At 45.6% G+C, this 19913-nt stretch overlaps 2 protein-coding genes across 4 annotated transcripts; one reads left to right on the top strand and one right to left on the bottom strand.

Annotated features, from left to right (window-relative positions):
• The first annotated feature begins 10930 nt into the window (after positions 1-10930).
• Positions 10931-13492, top strand: LOC124704329. Of its 3 annotated transcripts, none has more exons than XM_047236583.1 (7): positions 10931-11052; positions 11591-11916; positions 11993-12112; positions 12198-12356; positions 12680-12852; positions 12975-13058; positions 13143-13492. In XM_047236583.1, the coding sequence occupies exons 2-6, from the start codon at positions 11677-11679 to the stop codon at positions 13039-13041; spliced, it is 759 nt and encodes a 252-aa protein (XP_047092539.1). In that variant the 5' UTR covers positions 10931-11052; positions 11591-11676; the 3' UTR covers positions 13042-13058; positions 13143-13492. The 3 variants fall into 3 exon arrangements, with proteins under 3 accessions (XP_047092539.1, XP_047092537.1, XP_047092538.1); XM_047236581.1 differs by having other exon boundaries at positions 12953-13058; XM_047236582.1 differs by having other exon boundaries at positions 10931-11055; positions 12953-13058.
• An 817-nt stretch (positions 13493-14309) lies between these two features.
• Positions 14310-19258, bottom strand: LOC124704328 (transmembrane emp24 domain-containing protein p24beta3-like). The gene is made up of 4 exons (XM_047236580.1): positions 18878-19258; positions 16046-16232; positions 15751-15858; positions 14310-14689 (listed from the first exon to the last, which is right to left on the bottom strand). Exons 1-4 carry the CDS (start codon positions 19091-19093, stop codon positions 14556-14558), a joined length of 645 nt encoding a protein of 214 aa, XP_047092536.1. The 5' UTR covers positions 19094-19258; the 3' UTR covers positions 14310-14555.
• Positions 19259-19913: the final 655 nt, after the last annotated feature.

The following is a 19913-nucleotide window of genomic DNA, read 5'->3' as shown; positions in this document are numbered from 1 at the left end:
ACTCGAGCGGCAGCGCGGGCGATTTACACAAAAATAACCCAAAAGTGGAAGAAAAGCACAGACTAACCCTCCGGCGAAACTATTTCACCAATCTAACCCTTTTGTGTGGTGCCCCTCCCACGGGCGCCACACATGCCCATGTGGCTCCCCTCCTGCCGGCGCCACACACCCAGCCGACGTGGCCCCCTCGCCGCTGAGCTGGTGCGCCCGTCCGACGTGGCAGCATGTGTGGCGCCCTCCCAACGGCGCCACACATGCACTTGGAATCCCCTAAAACATACTGTGGGACAAATCCTCTGGGACTTAGCCGTTTTGCGAGCTCGATGTGTGGCGCCGATGACACGGGTGCCACACTAGCATGTGTGGCGCCGATGCCACGGGCGCCACACATAGAGCCTCGCAAAACGGCTAAGTCCCGAGGATTTGTCCCACGGATGTTTTGGACCCAATGGTTCAAACAAGTTGGCATGTGTGGCGCCGATGCCACGGGCGCCACACTAGCACTTGTGGCGCCGGTGTGAAGGGCGCCACACATGGACTTGTGTTGAAAACATGAAAAATCCTACCAAACTCCAACGAGTTACGAGTACAACATTGGACACAACAAGTAGAAATTTCATGACGAGACACATATAACACTTCATACGTCACATTGTAGCACGTAGATTCGAACAACAAGTAGCATTACGGACCATGGTTCGAAATGACATAGGGTTCACAAATCGATACTTATGAATATAGAGTTCACAACAACACGTAGCACATCCTAGTAGCGTCCTCGACGTGCCGTCCTCGTGGGCTGCTTCCGGACGGCCATCCTCTTCGTCCGCTGCCTTGGCTGCTCCTCGCTGCTTCGCTCCTGCTCGCTGCTGCTCCTGCTCCTCCTCCTCCTCCTCCTCCTCCTCCGAAGAGAACGGCTCGTCGTTCCTCATCCTCGACATAGCTGATCTCCGCGGCGGCCCGTCATCCTCCTCGGTGACAACCTTCTTTCCTCGGTTGACATAATCTTCCGGAGTGTACCGGTTTGGAGCCTTGCCCCTTGGCTTCAAGCGGTAAGGCGACCGTTACTTGGAGGTACGCTTCGGAAGTACGAGCTTGACTCGGAATTAGGTCGTCCTCGGGAGGAATCTGCACAAACATGAACACATGAGATTACAAAAGTTGAAATTAGTAAGAACATGTTTCACGGCAACAAAATAGTCCATACATGTTCTTCGGAAGAGGAGGATGTAGGGATTTCGCCTTCGCGGCAACCTAGCAAGTTCGCTAACCGCCGCATCTTTCGTGCGGTGTTCACGCGTCATGGAACTCACGGTTACAAAGCCACCAGAACATAATAGTGTACATTCAAAGTTGGTGATCATACCTTAATGAAATTCCGCAACGGTGAAACGGGCTTTTCATCTCCGTGGCTCGCGGTCCCACATAGTCTCGCACTCCTCGGCGGTTTTTGGATCTCCTCCCGCTGTGACAAACATAGCATACACAATTTAAGCGAGCACATGGCAATCTAGATGATGTACTAGTTAGTGAGAGAATCCATTACCACGAAGTTCAGCTCGGAAGCAATAGAAGTCGATCTCCCTCTCGCGAGCAAAAGTGTCGTCGCTGGCTTTGCCCAACCTCATCGAAATGGATGGGGTCGTCCAAGATCTCCTGACGATACGCGCGCTTCACTAACTCGATACGCGTGTTCTGATGGAACCACTCGAGGTAGTTGTTGAAAGCGGTGAAGTCGTGAGGCACAATCTGCTCAGGGTCAGCATTCCGTGCCGCTTCCAAGCAGTGTTGGAACGCGGTGATGTGGCCGCTATGATGGACTGGCCAATTTGTGATCTTCCTCTGCCGCTGCCTATCAAGCCTGCAAGAATCAACAAGTTAGTTTGTACCTCTTCTATCAAGAATCTTCCATCGCATGATTCCGGAAGTTTACCGTGAAGCGCCTTGTCCGTGTCTTGCCACGTTGGTGGGCACTCCGATACATGCCCAAACTGTCTCATCACTCTTTGCGGCTGGTGGTGTTCAACAAGCCACATGCATATGAGTGGGCAGCGCATACGCCAGAACCGCGCCTCCTCCGTGCACTTCGGGTTTAGGTCAGTCATCGCCGCGCCAATACGGTAGTAGCTACCATATGGCTCCCATTCCACCTGCGAGCATACAATTATTTAGTAGATGCCGGTAGAATCAATCAAAACTAGGATTGCAACTCCGCGATGATCGGTTACCTGCTCGGCGGTAAGTGTGTCCAACTCCGCGATGTAATGCTGCTGTACATGACCATTGGATCGCTCGTCATCTCCGAGACATTGTCCCAAAGGTATGCCCAAGTGGGCTCCCGATCGGGAAAGTGAGGGAAATGAGGCCATGGCGTCTCGTTGAGTACCCCAGGACGCCCAACCGATAGGCGGTCCCAGCTCCATACGGAAAGTAGGAGCATGCATCCACCAATACCGCCGCTCCCGGTCTTGCTCCCGGTCCTGCGACAAGTCTTGCTCCCGATCCTGCGACAAGCTTCGTCCAAGCTAGCGTACATAAGATATTTGGTTACTACTTTGTGTAGCGCACTACTATAGGAAAATAGTACATAGAACAAATCATCACCTGCCGGTAGAGGTAGGCAAGTGCCGCTGTTCCCCAACTCCACCGGGCGTCCAACACCGTAAGCGCCTTCAGCCAACACCAATGGGCCAGCTTACCCCACTGTCAGGAAAGAGAGTCCTGGAAATCATGTACCATAAGTACACGCGGGCGTACGTCCTCCGAGTGTCCTCGTCGGCCTCTATGGGGCATTCTGCAAAGTTAGTTCTGATCCAAGTGAAAGACGCGCCGGCGGGAACTCTCTCCTTTGGATTTTCACGGCGGCGGAGGAGCCACCGCCAATAAGGTCCTCCATCTGTCCGCGCCACCCATCGAAGCTGTGTTCATACAAAGTGGCTCGCCCGAATAGGTAGTCCAAGGATCATGGAAACATCCTGGAGAGTAGGGGCCATCTCGCCGGCCCTCAAGTGGAAGGTGTGAGTCTCCGGCCTCCACCGGTCGACAAGGGCGGTGAGTGCCGAGGGGTTCATGTGTGGCCCCCACGGCTTACAAGGGATATGAACGGCATAAGACCGGTAGGCCGGATGAACTCCGTGTACCTCTCGTCATAAGGTATATCCGGTGTGCCATGGTAACGAATCTTCAAAGGGTGAAGATCCGTTCCCCTCTCCGTCATATGAACAGCCCGGTGGTCCCCTGTCGTACTCTTCATCCGGAAGCCACACCATCCTACATGTATGAGCAACACATACAACATATTATGAGCCATTCATACCAAATATGAGCAACACATACATGAGAATATATCCAAATAAGCCATCACACATACATTCCTAACAAATATGAGTTATTCCATCAAAAATACATGAGAATATATCTAACTTTCGAATCACATATACATCACACATACATGAGAGTTCATATCCAAATACATCACACATATGAATTTCGTAAGACATACCATTCCTAGGCCCATAATAGACATATGTAAGACAATAGAATGCATTTGCTAAAATTTCAACACATACATGTAAAATTTCATTCAACACATCTAGGGTTCCTACATATCTAGGGTTCCTACATATCTAGGGTTCCTACATATCTAGGGTTCCTACACATACACATTCAACACATACATAGCCATTTCAAATCTAGTTTCCATGTCTAGGGTTCATGTGCAAATCTAGCAAGATCTATGAAATTAGTGGATGAATGTGAGGGAATCGAAGGGGAATACCTTGAGGAATGGAGGAGGAAGGACTTGGCCGGCCGGATCTGACGATTCCTTGGTCGATTTGGTGGGGGGCCGAAGGGAGGCGGGCGGCGGCGGCGGTTGGGGGAGAAGCAGAGAGAAGAGGAAGAAGAAAGAGAGGGTCGGGCTGGGCGCGGGCGCGGGCGCCACACTTAAGTGGATGTGTGGCGCCCGTGGCATCGGCGCCACACATGCTAGTGTGGCGCCCGTCGCGTCGGCGCCACACATCGAGCCTCGCAAAATGGCTAAGTCCCAGACGTTCCGGAGCCCCTGGATGTTTTCGACCGAAAACATGATATAAGTTGGCATGTGTGGCGCCGTTGGGAGGGGCGCCACACATGCTGCCACGTCGGACGGGCGCACCGGCTCGGCGGCGAGAGGGCCACGTCGGCTGGGTGTGTGGCGCCGGCAGGAGGGGAGCCACATGGGCATGTGTGGCGCCCGTGGGAGGGGCGCCACACAAAAGGGTTAGATTGGTGAAATAGTTTCGCCGGAGGGTTAGTCTGTGCTTTTCTTCCACTTTTGGGTTATTTTTGTGTAATTCGCCGGCAGCGCGCGCGGATGTCTTTGCTGCATGTGGTGGAGCGAGCATTATTGCACATGCGTGAAGGCATCGGTCAAAAAGGCGGTGGATAAACTAGCTCGATCGATGCCACCGTCGCCTAATCCAGTTTCGGTGGTGCTTAGTCATAGTTTGTTTCAGTTTCTTGCACCTAATTTTTTATTTATTGTCTAACTCTGTTCGATTGTCTTCTGTCGATGAACCGTAACGTGTGGCTGTTTGATATTAAAAAAACATCGTCTTACAGAGAATAGTTATATGATGTCCACAAAGGGAAAATGGATAGAATTGACTCTACCCTAAAACTTCCGCACAAAATAAACCAGATTTGCTAATATTATTTAACTTCTTTGCATGGCCCCATGGGTAGGAGGCCATGGTCTTGCATGGCACCGAAAGTTCCAACAAGTCACGACATCATGCAAACATGACGCCCTACCCATGGCACCATGTACCCCTCAAAAAAAAAAACCCATGGCACCATGTAATGTGCAAGAAGTTGGATTGTGATATTTTTTACAAATTTGGTTCATTTTATATTGAAGTTTCAGAAATGGGACAATTCTAGCCATTTTCACTTTCCAACACATGGATTACTTTCTCCATTTAAAGAATATCTCATGGAGAAACCACGGCAAAAAAAAGAAATCTCATGGAGAAACAAAGAAAAAAAAATGAGATGCACCTCTCCACGAAGGGTCCTATATGCCGACCTAGTAATTGTATATGACCCGCCGCAAACCCCGGACGTGTATGCTGGGCCGGCCTACCCACGTCTGTGTCTTCTTCCTCACCCGCTTAGTCTTCTTCTTACTCACCGCAACCTCCGCCTCCACTCCACCTTGTTGATCTCCGCCCCCAACACCGGTCGAATCGCATACAACCGCCACCGCAGCTAGCACCGTTCGCGCGGTGCCTCGCCACACCACCCTCCTCCATCTACAGCCCATCGCCGGTCCGCCAACGCCCAAACATCCCTCTAAATGCGCCCACCTCCCCAAACTCCGGTGAATCCCCTGCGCCCGGAACCCTAAAACAAACGACGGCAAGCCCCGCACCCGAACCCAACAGCTAGCACCCAAAACCCTAAGCACCTTTCCTTGCCTCGGTGACGCCGCAACCATCTGCGTTGTCCCCGTCTCCAGCAAGGCCGGCCCTCATCGTTCGTCTTCTTCGCGGTCTTTGTCCTCCTGAAAAAGGTCGAGGCTCCTCTCACGCGAGCGTCAACGCACTAACGGACTGAGATAGCAAAAAAAAAAACTGAGGGTAGAGAGGAGCAAATAAAGATGGTCTTCACGGACGTACCAAGAGAAGCCGACTCCAATCGAACCCAGAAGAGATGCACCGACACCGACCGATGGGCCGAGCACATCTGTTCGCCTCGCTCTCTCCGCGGGCCGAGCTCAAGTTTTCCTTCGTTGTTTCCTCAGGAAAAAATATACTAGATCACCACCACTCACCACCCGGCGACACATTTCGTGCCCGGGAGCTAGGCCCAGTCTGCTCTGTTGCTCCATTCTCTCATCCAGCTCCAAGCTCCAGAGGTGAACCCTTCAAGATTTTCTCCTTTTACCTACGACCGTATCGTATGCTAAGATGATGCAGCCGGAAGGATGCATTTTTCTCTTTTTCTTGTTGTTGCGATTCATCATTATCTTTACGTACTCGCAAAATTTGCAGGACCTGCCCGCGCTCGCAAACTATTTGTTGAAATGCAGCAACCACAAGCCAACGCGGGAGGCGGCCATGATTGGCTCGCCGACCTCCCGGACGATGCCCTGCGGCGCGTGCTCTTCTTCATGCCGGCATGGGAGGCCGTGCAGACCTCCGTCCTCGCCCGGAGCTGGCGCCACCGCTGGAAGTCCATGCCTGCTCTGCGCATCCACGTTGGACATGTTAGCGATGGTTCGAGAGCACAGAATCTGGCAAGATTCGTGGACAATCTGACGCGTCTCCGTGACAGCAGCGAAGGACTGGAATTATGTGAGTTCATTATCCGCGACAGCATCTACATTTCCAAAAAGGACATGAGCTCTTGGATCCAAAAGGTTTTGACGTGCAAACCTCAGATCCTGATAGTACATTACAGGAAAAATTTGAGTCCTGAAATATGCATTATGCCTTTGATCCCCCGGGACTTATCAACGTTGGAGCTTAAATCTCTAGATTTACGAGACTTCTCGAGGTGCCCCGCGCTGAAGAATCTCCTAGTGAGGTTTTGCTCCGTTGGGTGGACCAAGAGCATATCATCCCAATCCCTTGAACATCTGACCATTGTGTACTGCACGTTCCTATCTGACGCCCGGACTCGTATTTCTGCTCCAAGACTCATTAGCCTGGAACTATCTGAAAATTATGGTAACACTCCATTCCTTGATAGCATGCCGTTGTTAGTAAATGCATTTGTGAGACTCCGCGACTGTGAAGATAGGTGTCATCAACAAGAATACGGGATCTTATGTTGGTTGTAGTAAGTGTGGTGCTAATGTTAGTGGCAACAAAGATTGTGTGCTTCTTGAGGGCTTATCAGAGGCTACAAGATTGGAGTTGGTAGCACAACCTGGGGTGATATGTTTCTGATGACTTCCTTCTTAACTCCTACTACTATTCTTTGTGCTCCACAAGTTTCATTGCTCTGTCCATACAACTATACCATCACTTGGCATGTTAAACTAGCACCTATTGTATGTGTTTATATATGTGACCACCGATGTGTTTTTAGATTTACCAATTATTTTAGAGCATTCTTTCTGCATTGTATGCTATATGCAATTACTACTTACTAATAAGTAGTAACCCTTATTTATTCCATATGTTGCTTAACTAACCACAATATTTATTTCCGAATAATTAAATATATACTTTACAATAGAAATGCTGATAAAGTGCAAATTTTGATTCCAAGATAATTACACTTCACATAAAACTGGACTAAAGTTACTTACATCCGTTAACACTACACACACAAGATATTATGGACATAGTGGAAAAGAATGGGTCGAGTTAATAGAGATATATAGAGGTAGGTTGAGAAATTTGACCTTGGCAGCTAGAAAGTGCAAAGTATTTGGGGAAATCATACGTGAGGAATATTTGGAAACAGTTAGATTATTATTATTGTCCGAATTAGTTATGTTGAAAAAAATCTACTGATAGTACCATAACGTGATGGGATCATAGTATCATATACCTAAGTTATTGCCTTAGAGACGGGAAAGTTTTGAAACAACGCTTATTTTGTGACAGGGGTGCATGAATGGACATGTAGATAAATTACTGAATTATTGTTCTGGTTAATGATTTATTGGTGCCCTAATTATTTCTTGATTTGCAATATTTTTGTATGCTCACGCTTACTCATACATTAACCTTGAGCTATTCCTACTTCATTTCCATTTTCCTAGTTTCTTTTCGAAAGGGATTTGATGTGTTGCTCGACATTTAGCAATTTAAAGACTTTGTTACTTAATGAATGGTGTGTGGAGTCTGATCTTCATCCACTAGTATTCTTTCTCCAACAAGCACCTGTTCTAGAGAAGCTCACACTTCAAATTGGTCAGGTATATGACTATATGTTCTATCATTCTAGTTATTGTTGCCCTGTTGAAGACTTGAAGTTATAGTTCACAATGTTTTTAATTTCGGTAACTGTCATGGTTGATCCAGATGCCTGTCAACTGGGTGTAATCAGAAGGGAGCTACAATCAACATGGGCAGTCATTTCCATCTAAGAAACTTAAGGTAGCTGAAGTTGTTTATGAAGAGTTCGATAAGAGGGTTGAAGCAATTTCTCTGATCTTGAAAGCCTATGGCATGCAACTTCAGCATATCCAGCAGACTAAGAGGCCTTCTGAACGTAAGTTGACAGTCAGCACTATTATAGTTTCTTGTTATCACATTCATCCTTAAAATGAAGAAATGAAAAGACCATTCTGGTTGTTACTCTAAATCTTAGAAGTTTCTGTTTTTCTGGTATAGATAAAGATGATGTGTTCTCGAATATCCTTGTAAACTTTTGCCAAAGTCGGTGTATGCGCATGCTCTAACTTTTGGTAATCATTTGGACAATGTTTTAATTCCTTTGTGGATGGATCTTTAAATTGACAGTATAATTTACCTAGTTTGTTGTAACTGGACCTGGTTTAGTTGTCCATCATTTCTATTCTTTACTTTTGTTTACAGTTAGTCTTCTATGATATTATGGATAATACTCGATTAAGGAATCTGTCTGCTATTTTTTTTGGTTGGATCTGCAACTCGGTGTGGTTTCTATTTGATTTTCAAAAAGGTGGGCTGAGTAATTTCACCGAGAATTGATATAAGTAATCTCTACTTTTATCCTGTAATGTGTTCCGGATTCTGGACCAGTTTGGTTATTTCTGAAAGGATGTCTTCCTATTTCCATGATTGCATTTTCTCCACAGTTACTCAGGTGGTGAGGTGCGTGGAAATGCGTTGCAGATCTACTATGGAGCAAAACAAGCTGGTGGAGCCCTGCTACTGCTCGGAGTGTCACATCAAGGGCTCCCCGATGATGCTCCTGCACCACTTCGCGGAGAAGTCTGGCCCGCATTCCTGACCCGTGCAAAAGATAAACTACGACAAGAGTTACCCTTTCGTCAGGCCAGCAGGCAAGCAACACCGCTGCCTGTTGGTCGCAGAGGAGGATAGTGCCGTGTTTCTCCTGGCTGTGGACAAGAGCTCGCCGGCTCACTACAGCGTTGGCCTCGTGTGCATCAGGGGGGAAAGCGATGCCAGGCCTGTGTACGTGTCCGTCCTCTCGGCATCAGGTCCTGATCCTGCCTTTGATGGCACAACCAGGAACCAGCAGTCACACAGGAAGCATATGTTGGGCTCTTCGGTCCCCAATGATTTGGGAACTATGCCGTACTTGGGCGGTGTGATGTGGGTCAATCAGGGGCTGCTGCATCGGGAGTTCAAGGAGATTCGTCTGCGCTTCAGCATTCTTCCATTTCCTGGGAAATAGCATTCCATGTTATTTAGTGATCTCTATATTGGTGCTACTAGCTGATTTTATCGTATCTGTATGGTTTAGTTACAGCAGGCATGCTCTGCTCTACCTTGGTTGGAATTGGATCCTTGTGCTAAGCCTGTATGAACACCAGTTTGAACTCGTAATACTGTATGATGCACCGGCACTTTGTTATTGTTTGCCATCTGTCCGCAGTGCTCGTTCCAGTTAATTTTTTTCCACATTTAATTTTATACTTATTTTGGCCCTTGCTTTTGTTCCATCAAAAAAAATTGCATCTTTGTTTAGTACATAATCCTGGATTCCCAGGGGTCTAGCTGATTGTCTCTGTCGTGCTCCACATATATTTTGTTGGCAGTGCAATGATTTTATTTTTATTTTTAAAAGGAGTTGCATATTACTTAGCCAGAGAAATTGTTCTTACAATCTTCCACAACCAGTTCAGACACAAGCCGGAACATGATCATGATCGAGCAACACAACTCCACACAACTCAATATGCCCCATCTGGGCAAGGTTATGGGCAACCCCATTAACCTTCCTACTAACATGCACTAATTTGATTGATCCATCCTTGGGTTTCAGCAAATGGAACTCCTTTGCTATGATACTTCCTGGTGATCCGTCTGCTGATCCAGGGTCAAAAACCTTCAGCAAAGAATTACAGTTTGTTTCAAAAAGCAAATCACCATGTGTGAGGTTAATAGCTAGTTTAAGACCTTTGAGACAAGGGATGGCTTCAGCCATTTCCGCTGGTTGACATTGAGTGCTAGTGCCCCACGCAGAGAACACAACGGAGCCATCGTGTGCTCTTGCAACAGCATCCCATGCTCCGCTTATATTGTTTCGATGGTGCCAAGCTCTCCACCAAATGAAGATTATTTTGGTTTTTGTCTCCTCATCTAACTTGTCCAATAAAACTGTCACCCAATCCTTTCCGGTGTAAACCAGATCACTCTCCAGAGGAAGCTCCCAATTTTTTCTAGCTTCCTGTCTAATAACTTTTGCCATAGTAGTCATTACCGTATGGTATCCATCTTCATTCTCCATCCCACATATCGTACATGTTGGTATCACTTGAAGTTTTTTTTATTTCTTCTACAATCTGCACGAACCTGTATTGATAAATCAAATCTTTACTCCAGACACTTAAATTTGCGTACCTCCCGTCTCTAGTAAAATTAATGGATAAGCTACTGCAAAATTTAATAGAAATTCAGTAGACTTGTATCACATAGCATGACTTGATGGAACTGGAGAGAGGATTATATCACTCTTATCATCTTCTACTGTGAAATGGAAAGTTGGATACCTTGGTTCCTTAATTCGAAAACAAAATGGTTGTGGTTCATGGTATTTTCTCCTTTTCTGTTGAAGAAGCACGGGTACATTTTTTTCTAGAGGAAGAGAGCACACGAACATTTCCAGGGTACCAACGGGCCCCATCAACAGCAGATTCACCGAGAGCGATCGCCCGACGACGGCTGCTCTCCGCGGGGTCCACGTCGCCGCTCGCCTGGCCAGTCGATTTTTATTGTGGCCCCTGAATTTCTCCACCCTTCTCTTCACATTTCCACCGCTGTTTCCTTTTAACCACTAACCCCTCCACGGTATATGCATTTTCACCTCTCTGCCACACATCATCCCCTTCTCCTTGCTCCTGCGGATTCCCCGCCAGCTTCCGGCCGCTCCTTGCCTCCTCCGGTAGTAAAATTGCTCGCCTAATTAACCCCGTTGGTTCTTCTGTACTTGTGTTAATTCCGGTTGAATCCAGTGGTGATAGTCTATCCAATCTTGTATGCTTGGATTAGGTTGCTTTGGGAGAATCTGATTTTGTTGGTTGTTTCGGGTTAGGATTTTTGGGGCAGAGAATAACTTTTTTGGGGTAGAATCTTCAGTTCTGTGTGAAGTTTCACCCTTCCCGGAACTTTCTACTAGGCTGGGTTCTTGGAAGTTGGAAAATGGCCCAGTTCATTCATGGATGATGAGCTACTGATTTACGAACTCGATGTGCACCGTCCATTTTGGCTATATAAGCAACCACTGTGTGCTACACCAGTCACCAGATTAACATGAAAATTCCACGATTTTTTTGTAAATATTCAGCTTTATGTTAGAAATGTATTAGAAGAACAGGAGATAAGTTTTCTGTCAGTAATAGCAATCTTCAGTTGTGGTTCCTATGATATCGCTGGATCCCTTTGTCCTTCTGTGTGTCTGATCAAAGCATTCTCTGTTGTAGATTGAGTTGCCCGCGGCTTCTGAAATACTCTCCCGCTGTTGGAGAAATGCTTGAGAAGCTCGCAGCAGATTGATGAGCATCCAGCCATGCCGGCGCTACATGGACCTGTTATGTTTGTCAGGCCCGGTGCTTACCCAGAACTGAAATCGTGCCCAAAAAACGCTGCTGGTCAATTTAACTTCTTAGGTTGCCATGCGGTTTGTAGTTCCCTTGAAGGTCATCATGTACAGAAGCCACACTTTGTTCCTAGCTTCAGAGTTAACTTTGCGAGAGTCGGCCATTATCTTCACAGAAGCTTAAACGAGAGAACTACAAGGCATTGGCTGGTATGGTATACTCTGCGATAAAGACACTATCTTGTTTGGTTCTTTGTCTGTTTATTAACCATTGTGCTGTGTGCAGCACCGATTTCATGTTAATGCTTCATCAGATGAAGAGTTCCGTTCATCGCGTAATATAGCAACTAGCTTATTCAAGCAGTATAAGAATGTCATTGATCGAGGAGGTGGAGATAACATAAAAGTATTGATTTTTGTTGAGATTTTTCACTGGTCTTCTTGACATAACTTCTTTCTACAATCATTACATCGCCTTTTAATGTTACTAGGGATTTGTTAATGCTGGAGTGCAAGCATATGCCCTAGGCTGTACAGAAGAGGGGATTAGAATGGAACTTATGGATATCAAAGCTTCTGGTGTCGAGATTGAAGGCCTGCGGTCTTATGGAGGAGGAACAAGCTTGAGCTTCAAAGTCCGTTCTTTCGAGGTTAGCACATTCTCAAATCTGAATTAGTATGCTTCAGTTTAAAACTATCTTTTATCTTCAAATGTTTTTCATTGAAACTATTGGCTGCTCTGTAGTATTTACACTCAAGTAGACGAGTTTTGCTTAGGTCTTTCCCATCCCCCCACGTCTTTACTTTCTTATTAGTTTGTTAATAATTATCCATAGATGGAATCCACTAAATCATATTAGCAAGATATGAAACTCAGCCCAGTTGAGGACTTGTTTGCATGTAAACACCCCCCTTGATATGATATTCAGTGTTTCCATTCCATTTGTCTCAATGATGATTTCATGTACTGTAGGTGAAGGAATGCATCCTGTGGCTGAGTATAGTGTTCATTACAATACTGTGCACACCACAGCCAACAATCATCAGGTGGTCTACTTCCCCACCAGTGTCGGATGATCTGTTGGACCAGTGGAAAGGATTCTGTGCCCTGATAGCAAACGCGTACTATACAAAAGGCATGGCATGGTACGAAAGGTTTTCTCTGTTAGCATTTTGTTCTATCTCTTTTCTCCCTTTGTATCTTATGATCCTGATCACGTTGAATGTGGGTGAAAACTGCTCACAGGCTGCCAGTGAAAACATTGCAGCTGGAACAAATGGCTGTCATGGGAAGTTCCGAGGAGCCATCAGTGGTGGCAAGTCGGATGCAATTAGTTTTCAGTACATTAGAGGTTTGTAGCTGCACTCTCGGGCTTTGCAAACCTGTAGAAAGAAATCAAATCCTCACTGTTTTGACCAGGTATCTTACTTTGCAGGTAGTTAGTCCACAGTGGCCAAAAGTGTAATGAAGTGATGCCCATATACCGTACAAAGATCGTCGGGTTCACAGGACTCATCGTGACCCACAGCCAGGAATGAAATGCTTTCTTGATGCCCAGGCATGTGAATGTACACCAAAATCAAATCTCTGCATGTGCTTAGATTGTGTACCATTTGTCAATACATGTATATAGAAGCTACTGCCTTTGTAAATCTCCACCTTCAACTACAATACAACGAAAGTGAACATCAATTATGCCTGTTAGAGATGTATGACTTGCTACATCTTTGTCGTTGTCCACTTTTTTTTTGCTGCTTTGCAGAAGTTATATGATTTTTTTTGTCATTTTGGCGATATAATCTAGTGATAGTAGTACATGGTGTTTATGGTGCATCGTTTGCGATGGAAGCAAAACCCTAAAACACTGCATATCAATCTCCCTCCCATTTTTGGTGCTGCAACTGCAATTTGCCATGTACAGAACATAGAGATTCTGCTTTGTGCCACCACCTATTTGTAAGCGATATTGTGATTTCAGTTGCCAGATAGATGTTACATTAGGAGTATAACAATATGCGCCGACACTAAACCGAATTTCCTACAGAGATATGAGGAGTACTTTTCTTGAGAAAATACCACATAACCCAGCTTACACATTGAAAGCTTTCAAAGTCTGTCAACAACTTGGTCTCAAAGTGAGAACAAAGGAAAAGGGCCCGAGTCTGCTAGGCTCCGAATACAGATAGGCAGCAAACGAGGTATATGCCAGGAAGGTGGAGACGCAGCTCCACACCATGGGCATCAGAAGAAGAAAATGTATGAGCTGGAGTTGCATTGCAGGTCATACGTGCCAGAGACTTGTCTTTGCTACTCTGCTCCTGGTCCTGGGCAACTATACATGCCTTCGAAAATCAACGACGGGAAACCGTGCTGCCATCTCCCACGTCTCACCCTATATAGTGTGTGGGCTTCTGATGCCCAAGAAATCAGCTTTACTGAACACATGTGTGAGTGTCTGACCCAGATCCAGACTCAAGAGTGAAATTCTTCAAGAAATATAGCAATTTCCTTCCCTTCTTCTTTTTCAGAGCTCAGCTAGATTTACCTAGACCTTAGTTCTACATTGACATCCTATTACTGGATCAAAAGCCGAGAAAGAATGAGAACACATCTCTTGCCGCCCTTTTTTTCCTCCTTGACATCAACACTCTGAAGATTAATTATGTATCTATGTTTACACAACAATTGCGCTTCACATTTCACAATAGTTGCTAAAGGTAAGGTACATGGTGATAAATTAAAACAGCATCTTTAGACTAACACCAAAAAAGAGGGTGAAAAGCTACAATTGACAGAAAATATTTCCCTGTTGCGAACATCTGCTGCTGCCTTCAAGAAGTCTGCTCTCCTAGACCCTGTTGTACCCCACGTTTTTACTGAACAGGCGCCGGATGTAGACCACTTGCAACGCGCTAGCAGCCATGAAAGCTAGGTACTCCGCGATCGTGTAGAACATGACACGTCTTCTGGTGCTCTCATTTGCTGGATTCAGTTTTTCATGAAGAACATATTACAAAATTAGACAAAGATAAGAAAATTGTGAAAATCAACAAAAGGATAAGAGTGTACTTAGCAGCTTGGCTGGTTTAAATAGTAAAGTACTACCTCTGTTCCTAAATATAAGATGTTTTGGCAGCTCAAAGTGAACTGCAAAAACATCTTATATTTAGAAACAGAGGAAGTACCTGATATCTCATTCGACACTTGGGTGTTCTTTCAAACTAAAATAAAGAATTGAGATAGGCAGGTGAAACAAAATAAGGTCGAATATTTTCCCCTATGCAAGATCATGTGGCCCTATCCCAACTGAACAACACACTGCTACGAAGCGGGGAAAAAGGACAAGATTCTAATCCTACGAGGGAGCATAACTGGAGAAAAGGAAGCTTAAACTGCAAATGAAGAAACTGTGGATATGTAAGTGTTTCAAACAGTATTTAGTGCATTTCCACGAGTTCTGGTGTTTTTTCCTTTCATTTTCACGGACCGTTCCCTCACAACATCAGTCAAGTGATTTGGAAAAATGGAGGATGAAAGTAAAGCAGAATCCATTACATGGAGCAAAAGCTCTGTAATGGATGACTGACTACAGCAAAACAGAACTCCATAGCTTAGTACTGAAAATGGAATGAAGGTATGCTCAGTTGTTTCAAAACACGATGTCCATGGTAGCACCAAGCCAAAGGGCCTGGTAGGCACATTCTGATTAGTTGCTAGCTTTAGGGATCTATCGCTGTCTTTAGAGGTCTCCTAGCTCTATAAAAAGAGGTTCCCTTGTGACTTTTTCCATTAAGCGAGAATACACCAATCTAACCCCAGTCTCCTTTGTGAGTTCATCCCTGCCCTTGAGGCATGGCTGCTATCAAGGTACCAACATGCCTCTTGCGGTTCCATGTAGTATCTACCAGTCCATAACACATGGGGAATGGGTGGATCAGAGTAAGTGCACCGGAAATAATATTCTCTACTTGTAGTTAACAGGGCCATACGAGAAGTATGAAATTACTAGAGAACATTTACAGAAAAAAATTCATGAAGCTTACTGTGCCGGTGACGAGCCTCGCGTGCTTTTAGGTACTTCTGCTCAGCAGTGACAGATTCTAATGCTTCCTTAAGCTCTGCAATTTTCACATTGATAGGGTCCAAGTGCTCTGGAAGAGGAACAAATAAGTGTTAAAAAGTGAAGGAATGGAAGTTGGGAACAGATATCTTGATAAACTGGTGAGCCTAAGATCACATAATACAATTGAATTGATTGTTCCTCAAGACATACAAACAAAAAAAATTAAGGAATAGGCAGCTGCTGAAAATTTTAAGGGACACGATCAGTACACTGACCATCTTTCGCCAGATTGTGCTCATTGGGTATGTGCCCAACATGAATGTAGAAAGAAACCGTTTCAGGTGCCCCGTAAGGATTGTGGAAGCAAAACTTGTACATTCCACCCCTTGGAGCTTTAAACTCAAATTTGTCACCAGACTTTCCCTTCATTGAATGTACAGTGTTACCACCTGGTGAAGTTACCTACATCGATGAAGAAGGAAGTATAGAACATCAGAAAGACAGTTGATGGATCACTGGTTAAGTGAACATAACATATTTCAGTACTAACCGTAAAATACAGACTTACACTGCAATATTTCACAAGTGGGCATACCAGGTGCAACCATTGCCAAATTAGCTTTACTAATATGGATATCAACAAACTAAACCCTAAACCCTAGGACTAGAAGTCTTTAAATGGAATAATTAAGAAATAAATAAGGCTTCATATGGGAAAACCAAAATGACCAGCCAAAGTAAGAAAATCGGACTAGTAATACACAAAGTAAGATGGACTCAAATATTTCCAAGTAAGCTAACAGCAATGGTTGGGCATCAGGAAAACAAACAAAGTACTACTCACTACGATCCACAAAATTGTACTAAACCCCCGACACTTATTATGGATCGGAGGGAGCACTTCTTTTCCAATGTATAAGGCGCATGCGGTTCCCAAAAATTTTGTTTGACCAAAAATTTGAGCAACTATATCTCAATTATCTTACACAAAATCGGTACTGCTAGATTCGTATAAAAAAAATTCTAGTGATACAATTTTCTATCAAATAATCATCATATGCTTGAACATTCTTGGTCAAAGTTAAATCTTTGAAAGCACATGCGCCTTATTCATATAGGAACGGAGCGAGTATATACTTGCGTAAAACAAACCACCATTTCTCAGCACATGGGCTAAACCATCCAAAGGAATTGTCATGAAGTCAACTGTTTCAATATGCTAATGCTAGTATTGAAGTCGAGCAAAAATAATTAGGTGTTTCATTTGCCTCGTAAATCATCTAAAAGAGTGGACACCGTGACTAGCGGTAGTACAAGATCAATTGGTTTAGCATTATCCCCTACCAAGTAGGATGGAAAATATACACGTTAAGTTCAAAACAAGAAATATACTGGTTTCTTTCCACTGATAACTCCAAGGAATTACTTTCCGCTAATAGCACTGCACAACAGGCTTCTAATTTGCCAAGTTTAAACCTCAAGAACAATATGACACCTCTTTCTTTTGATCTTACACAAAAATGAAAAGGAAGCAACCCTTAGGACCCTTTGCCACTGCTGCCGTTTCTTCCGAGATCGATTGTTTAGGTAAACTGCATCACCTTAGCAGAACATTTCAGTGTGTTGATGACCACTTGCGCCTGGAATCTCTACTTACTTTGGTTGGCATTTGTTGAAACCAATTCTAAACAGCTAGGTTAACTGAAGAGAACTGTCAATTAACCCCAAATGTCCAGCCTTACCACACCTTATACACGAGATGAAGAAAGCATCCAATGGAACAAAGCCTAATCGTAACTAAGACGATCGCTTTACACAATAAATGTTCAGATGCTACTTCTAAGCCAAGAGAATATGAGTTGAGAACTGATCCTTTAACTGTAACTCAAGTTAGTACTAAGGAAGAACTTATCGTTATTGGAAAGGTACAGCATCTTAAATGACTTCTCTGCGCCACTCGGTGTGAAAGGATTAATAAAATATTTGCTCAACTTGAACAGCCAAATAATAGAACCACTATTAAATTAGCATCTGTTAGTCATTTGCTCCACACACTGGCGGAGCTTCGTTGGAGCTAAACCGGGCCATGGCCCGCCCAACTTTTCTGCTATATCTTTTTTTACTCCTATGCATCGAAGCCCAGCCCATCAACATCCTGCGAGTTACGTTGCCTGTATGGTCGCTCAGTTCTCCCAGTCACCTTCTGTCGAGAGAATCCAATGCCATGGGGACGGAGGGCGACTGGCTATCGTCAGGTCTAGCAATTTATACCGAAAAACAAGAGGGGGTCAGGGGAAATCGGTGGAGCAGGAGCTTCACATGAGGTAGCAGCATCGCGCGGCCACCTGCAACCAGGGAGCGGCCACAGCTACCAGCCGGCAAGTGATGCTGCGACCCAATTAAGCCCCTACCTCTTTTCTAATTTCCCTGCCCATGTACATTAATTTCTTTACCTAATTCTTGGTTAGAAATTTGATATCACAGAACTTTTTACCGTATTTGCTCTTCAATTTCGCAAACTGCAACAGCCGTGGGAACATAACAATCTGAGTAATGGCTAACGTCTAATGAAGTGGAACGGTTTAGAACAAAAAATGTGATTCCTATTAGTGTGGCCCGCCCAAGGATTTTTTCCAAGCTCCGCCACTGGCTCCACACCTAAACCATCCAGCCTGAATGATCTGTAGTTCGCTCTGGCAAATTTTGTATACACGCACATACCAAGCAACTGATAGAAAGGGCACGGCAATCCACCAAAACTCCCCCTAAAGATCCGTGCTTTGAACCAGAGCACAGCAGAATTGATCCAGAGAACAATCAACAGAAGAAGTAACTAAAGGTGGTCGCTAAAAGTAATCCAAATCGTGAACGTTACTGATCGAGATCACCAAATCGCCGCATGTATTTCCCCCCGACGAAGCACAACAAGCCGCACGCAGATCACACAAGGAGGGGCCAAATCCACTTGATCCCCAACTCGATCCCCCAGATCCCAACTAAAACAGCCCATAAACCCCGCTAAATCCAGACCCGCCTGCCGCGATCAAGCGGGGAGATAGAAGGTCAGGCGAGAGGAGGGAGGCGGGGGATCGGCGGGGGTGCCGTACCGTGAGGTCGATGCCGGGGTGGTCGGAGCTCCAGAAGATGTCGTGGTCGACGACGACGAAGTTCCCCGTGACGGAGTCGCCCTCGTAGGGCACGAACTCGTGGATGCACTCGGTGTCGGTGACGGTCACCGACAGCGCCTCCGCGCGCCACCCCGCGGCCGCCGCCGCAAGCGCCAGCGCCGCTACCAGCAGCATCGCCGGCCGCCACCTCGCCATGGCCCACCAGTCGGTAGCTGAGCTCAGCCGACTCCCGCAACGGAAGTACCAGCGGCCCTGGTCTAGGCTGGGATTCAGTGGCGTCGACGGGGAGAGCTCCGGTGGCGCACGACGGGTTCGGGAAGGGGAGAGAAAATCACGAGCAGGGCGAGATTGGACACGGACGGGGAAGGGGGAGATGTTGCGTGTTTTTTGCAGTAAAGGACCTTGCAGTTTGCGTAATAGTGCAACCTGCCAACGTGGAGTCTGGCCTCGGCGACGTGGCCGTATGAGTGCGAGTGGCTGGCTGCCGGCCCTGTCTCGTACGTGGCGTGGCTGAGCTGGCGGCCAATGGCCCCTCGACATGGTTACGTAAAGAGACCGAAGATACGTACTCCATGGTGTACGCCACTGACATGAATCTTAGGGCATCTCCAGCGGCGCAACGCATTTCGGACGCCGAAATTGTCCGCTCGCGTCCGTTTCTGTCGCATGCGGACGCCAAAATGACCGCAAGGGGCGAAATATCCGTTTGCGTCGGGGGCTACCTCCAGCGGTCGACGCATTTTGGACATGCAACTTTTTTTTTTTTGCTAATTCTTTTCAATTTTGTTGAATGATCAAGTTTTAAACGCGAAAAAGTTGTACTCATGATGTCATGTTGGTCCAATTGAATAGATTATAGCCTAAACAATTAACCGGATACTTCAATCGACTAGATTCAAACATATTTAACATACAAAGAAGAAGAAATTTAAAAACATATAAACTAAAACTATTTTTTGGCCTTCTTGTTAGAAGGCCCTGCGTCGTCGTCGTCGTGGAAACTTCTGCGCCTCTT

Source organism: Lolium rigidum, chromosome 3 (assembly GCF_022539505.1).
Source record: "Lolium rigidum isolate FL_2022 chromosome 3, APGP_CSIRO_Lrig_0.1, whole genome shotgun sequence".
NCBI lineage: Eukaryota > Viridiplantae > Streptophyta > Magnoliopsida > Poales > Poaceae > Lolium > Lolium rigidum.
The sequence above is the reverse complement of the archived record's forward strand: the minus strand, read 5'-3'. Positions and strand labels throughout refer to the sequence as shown.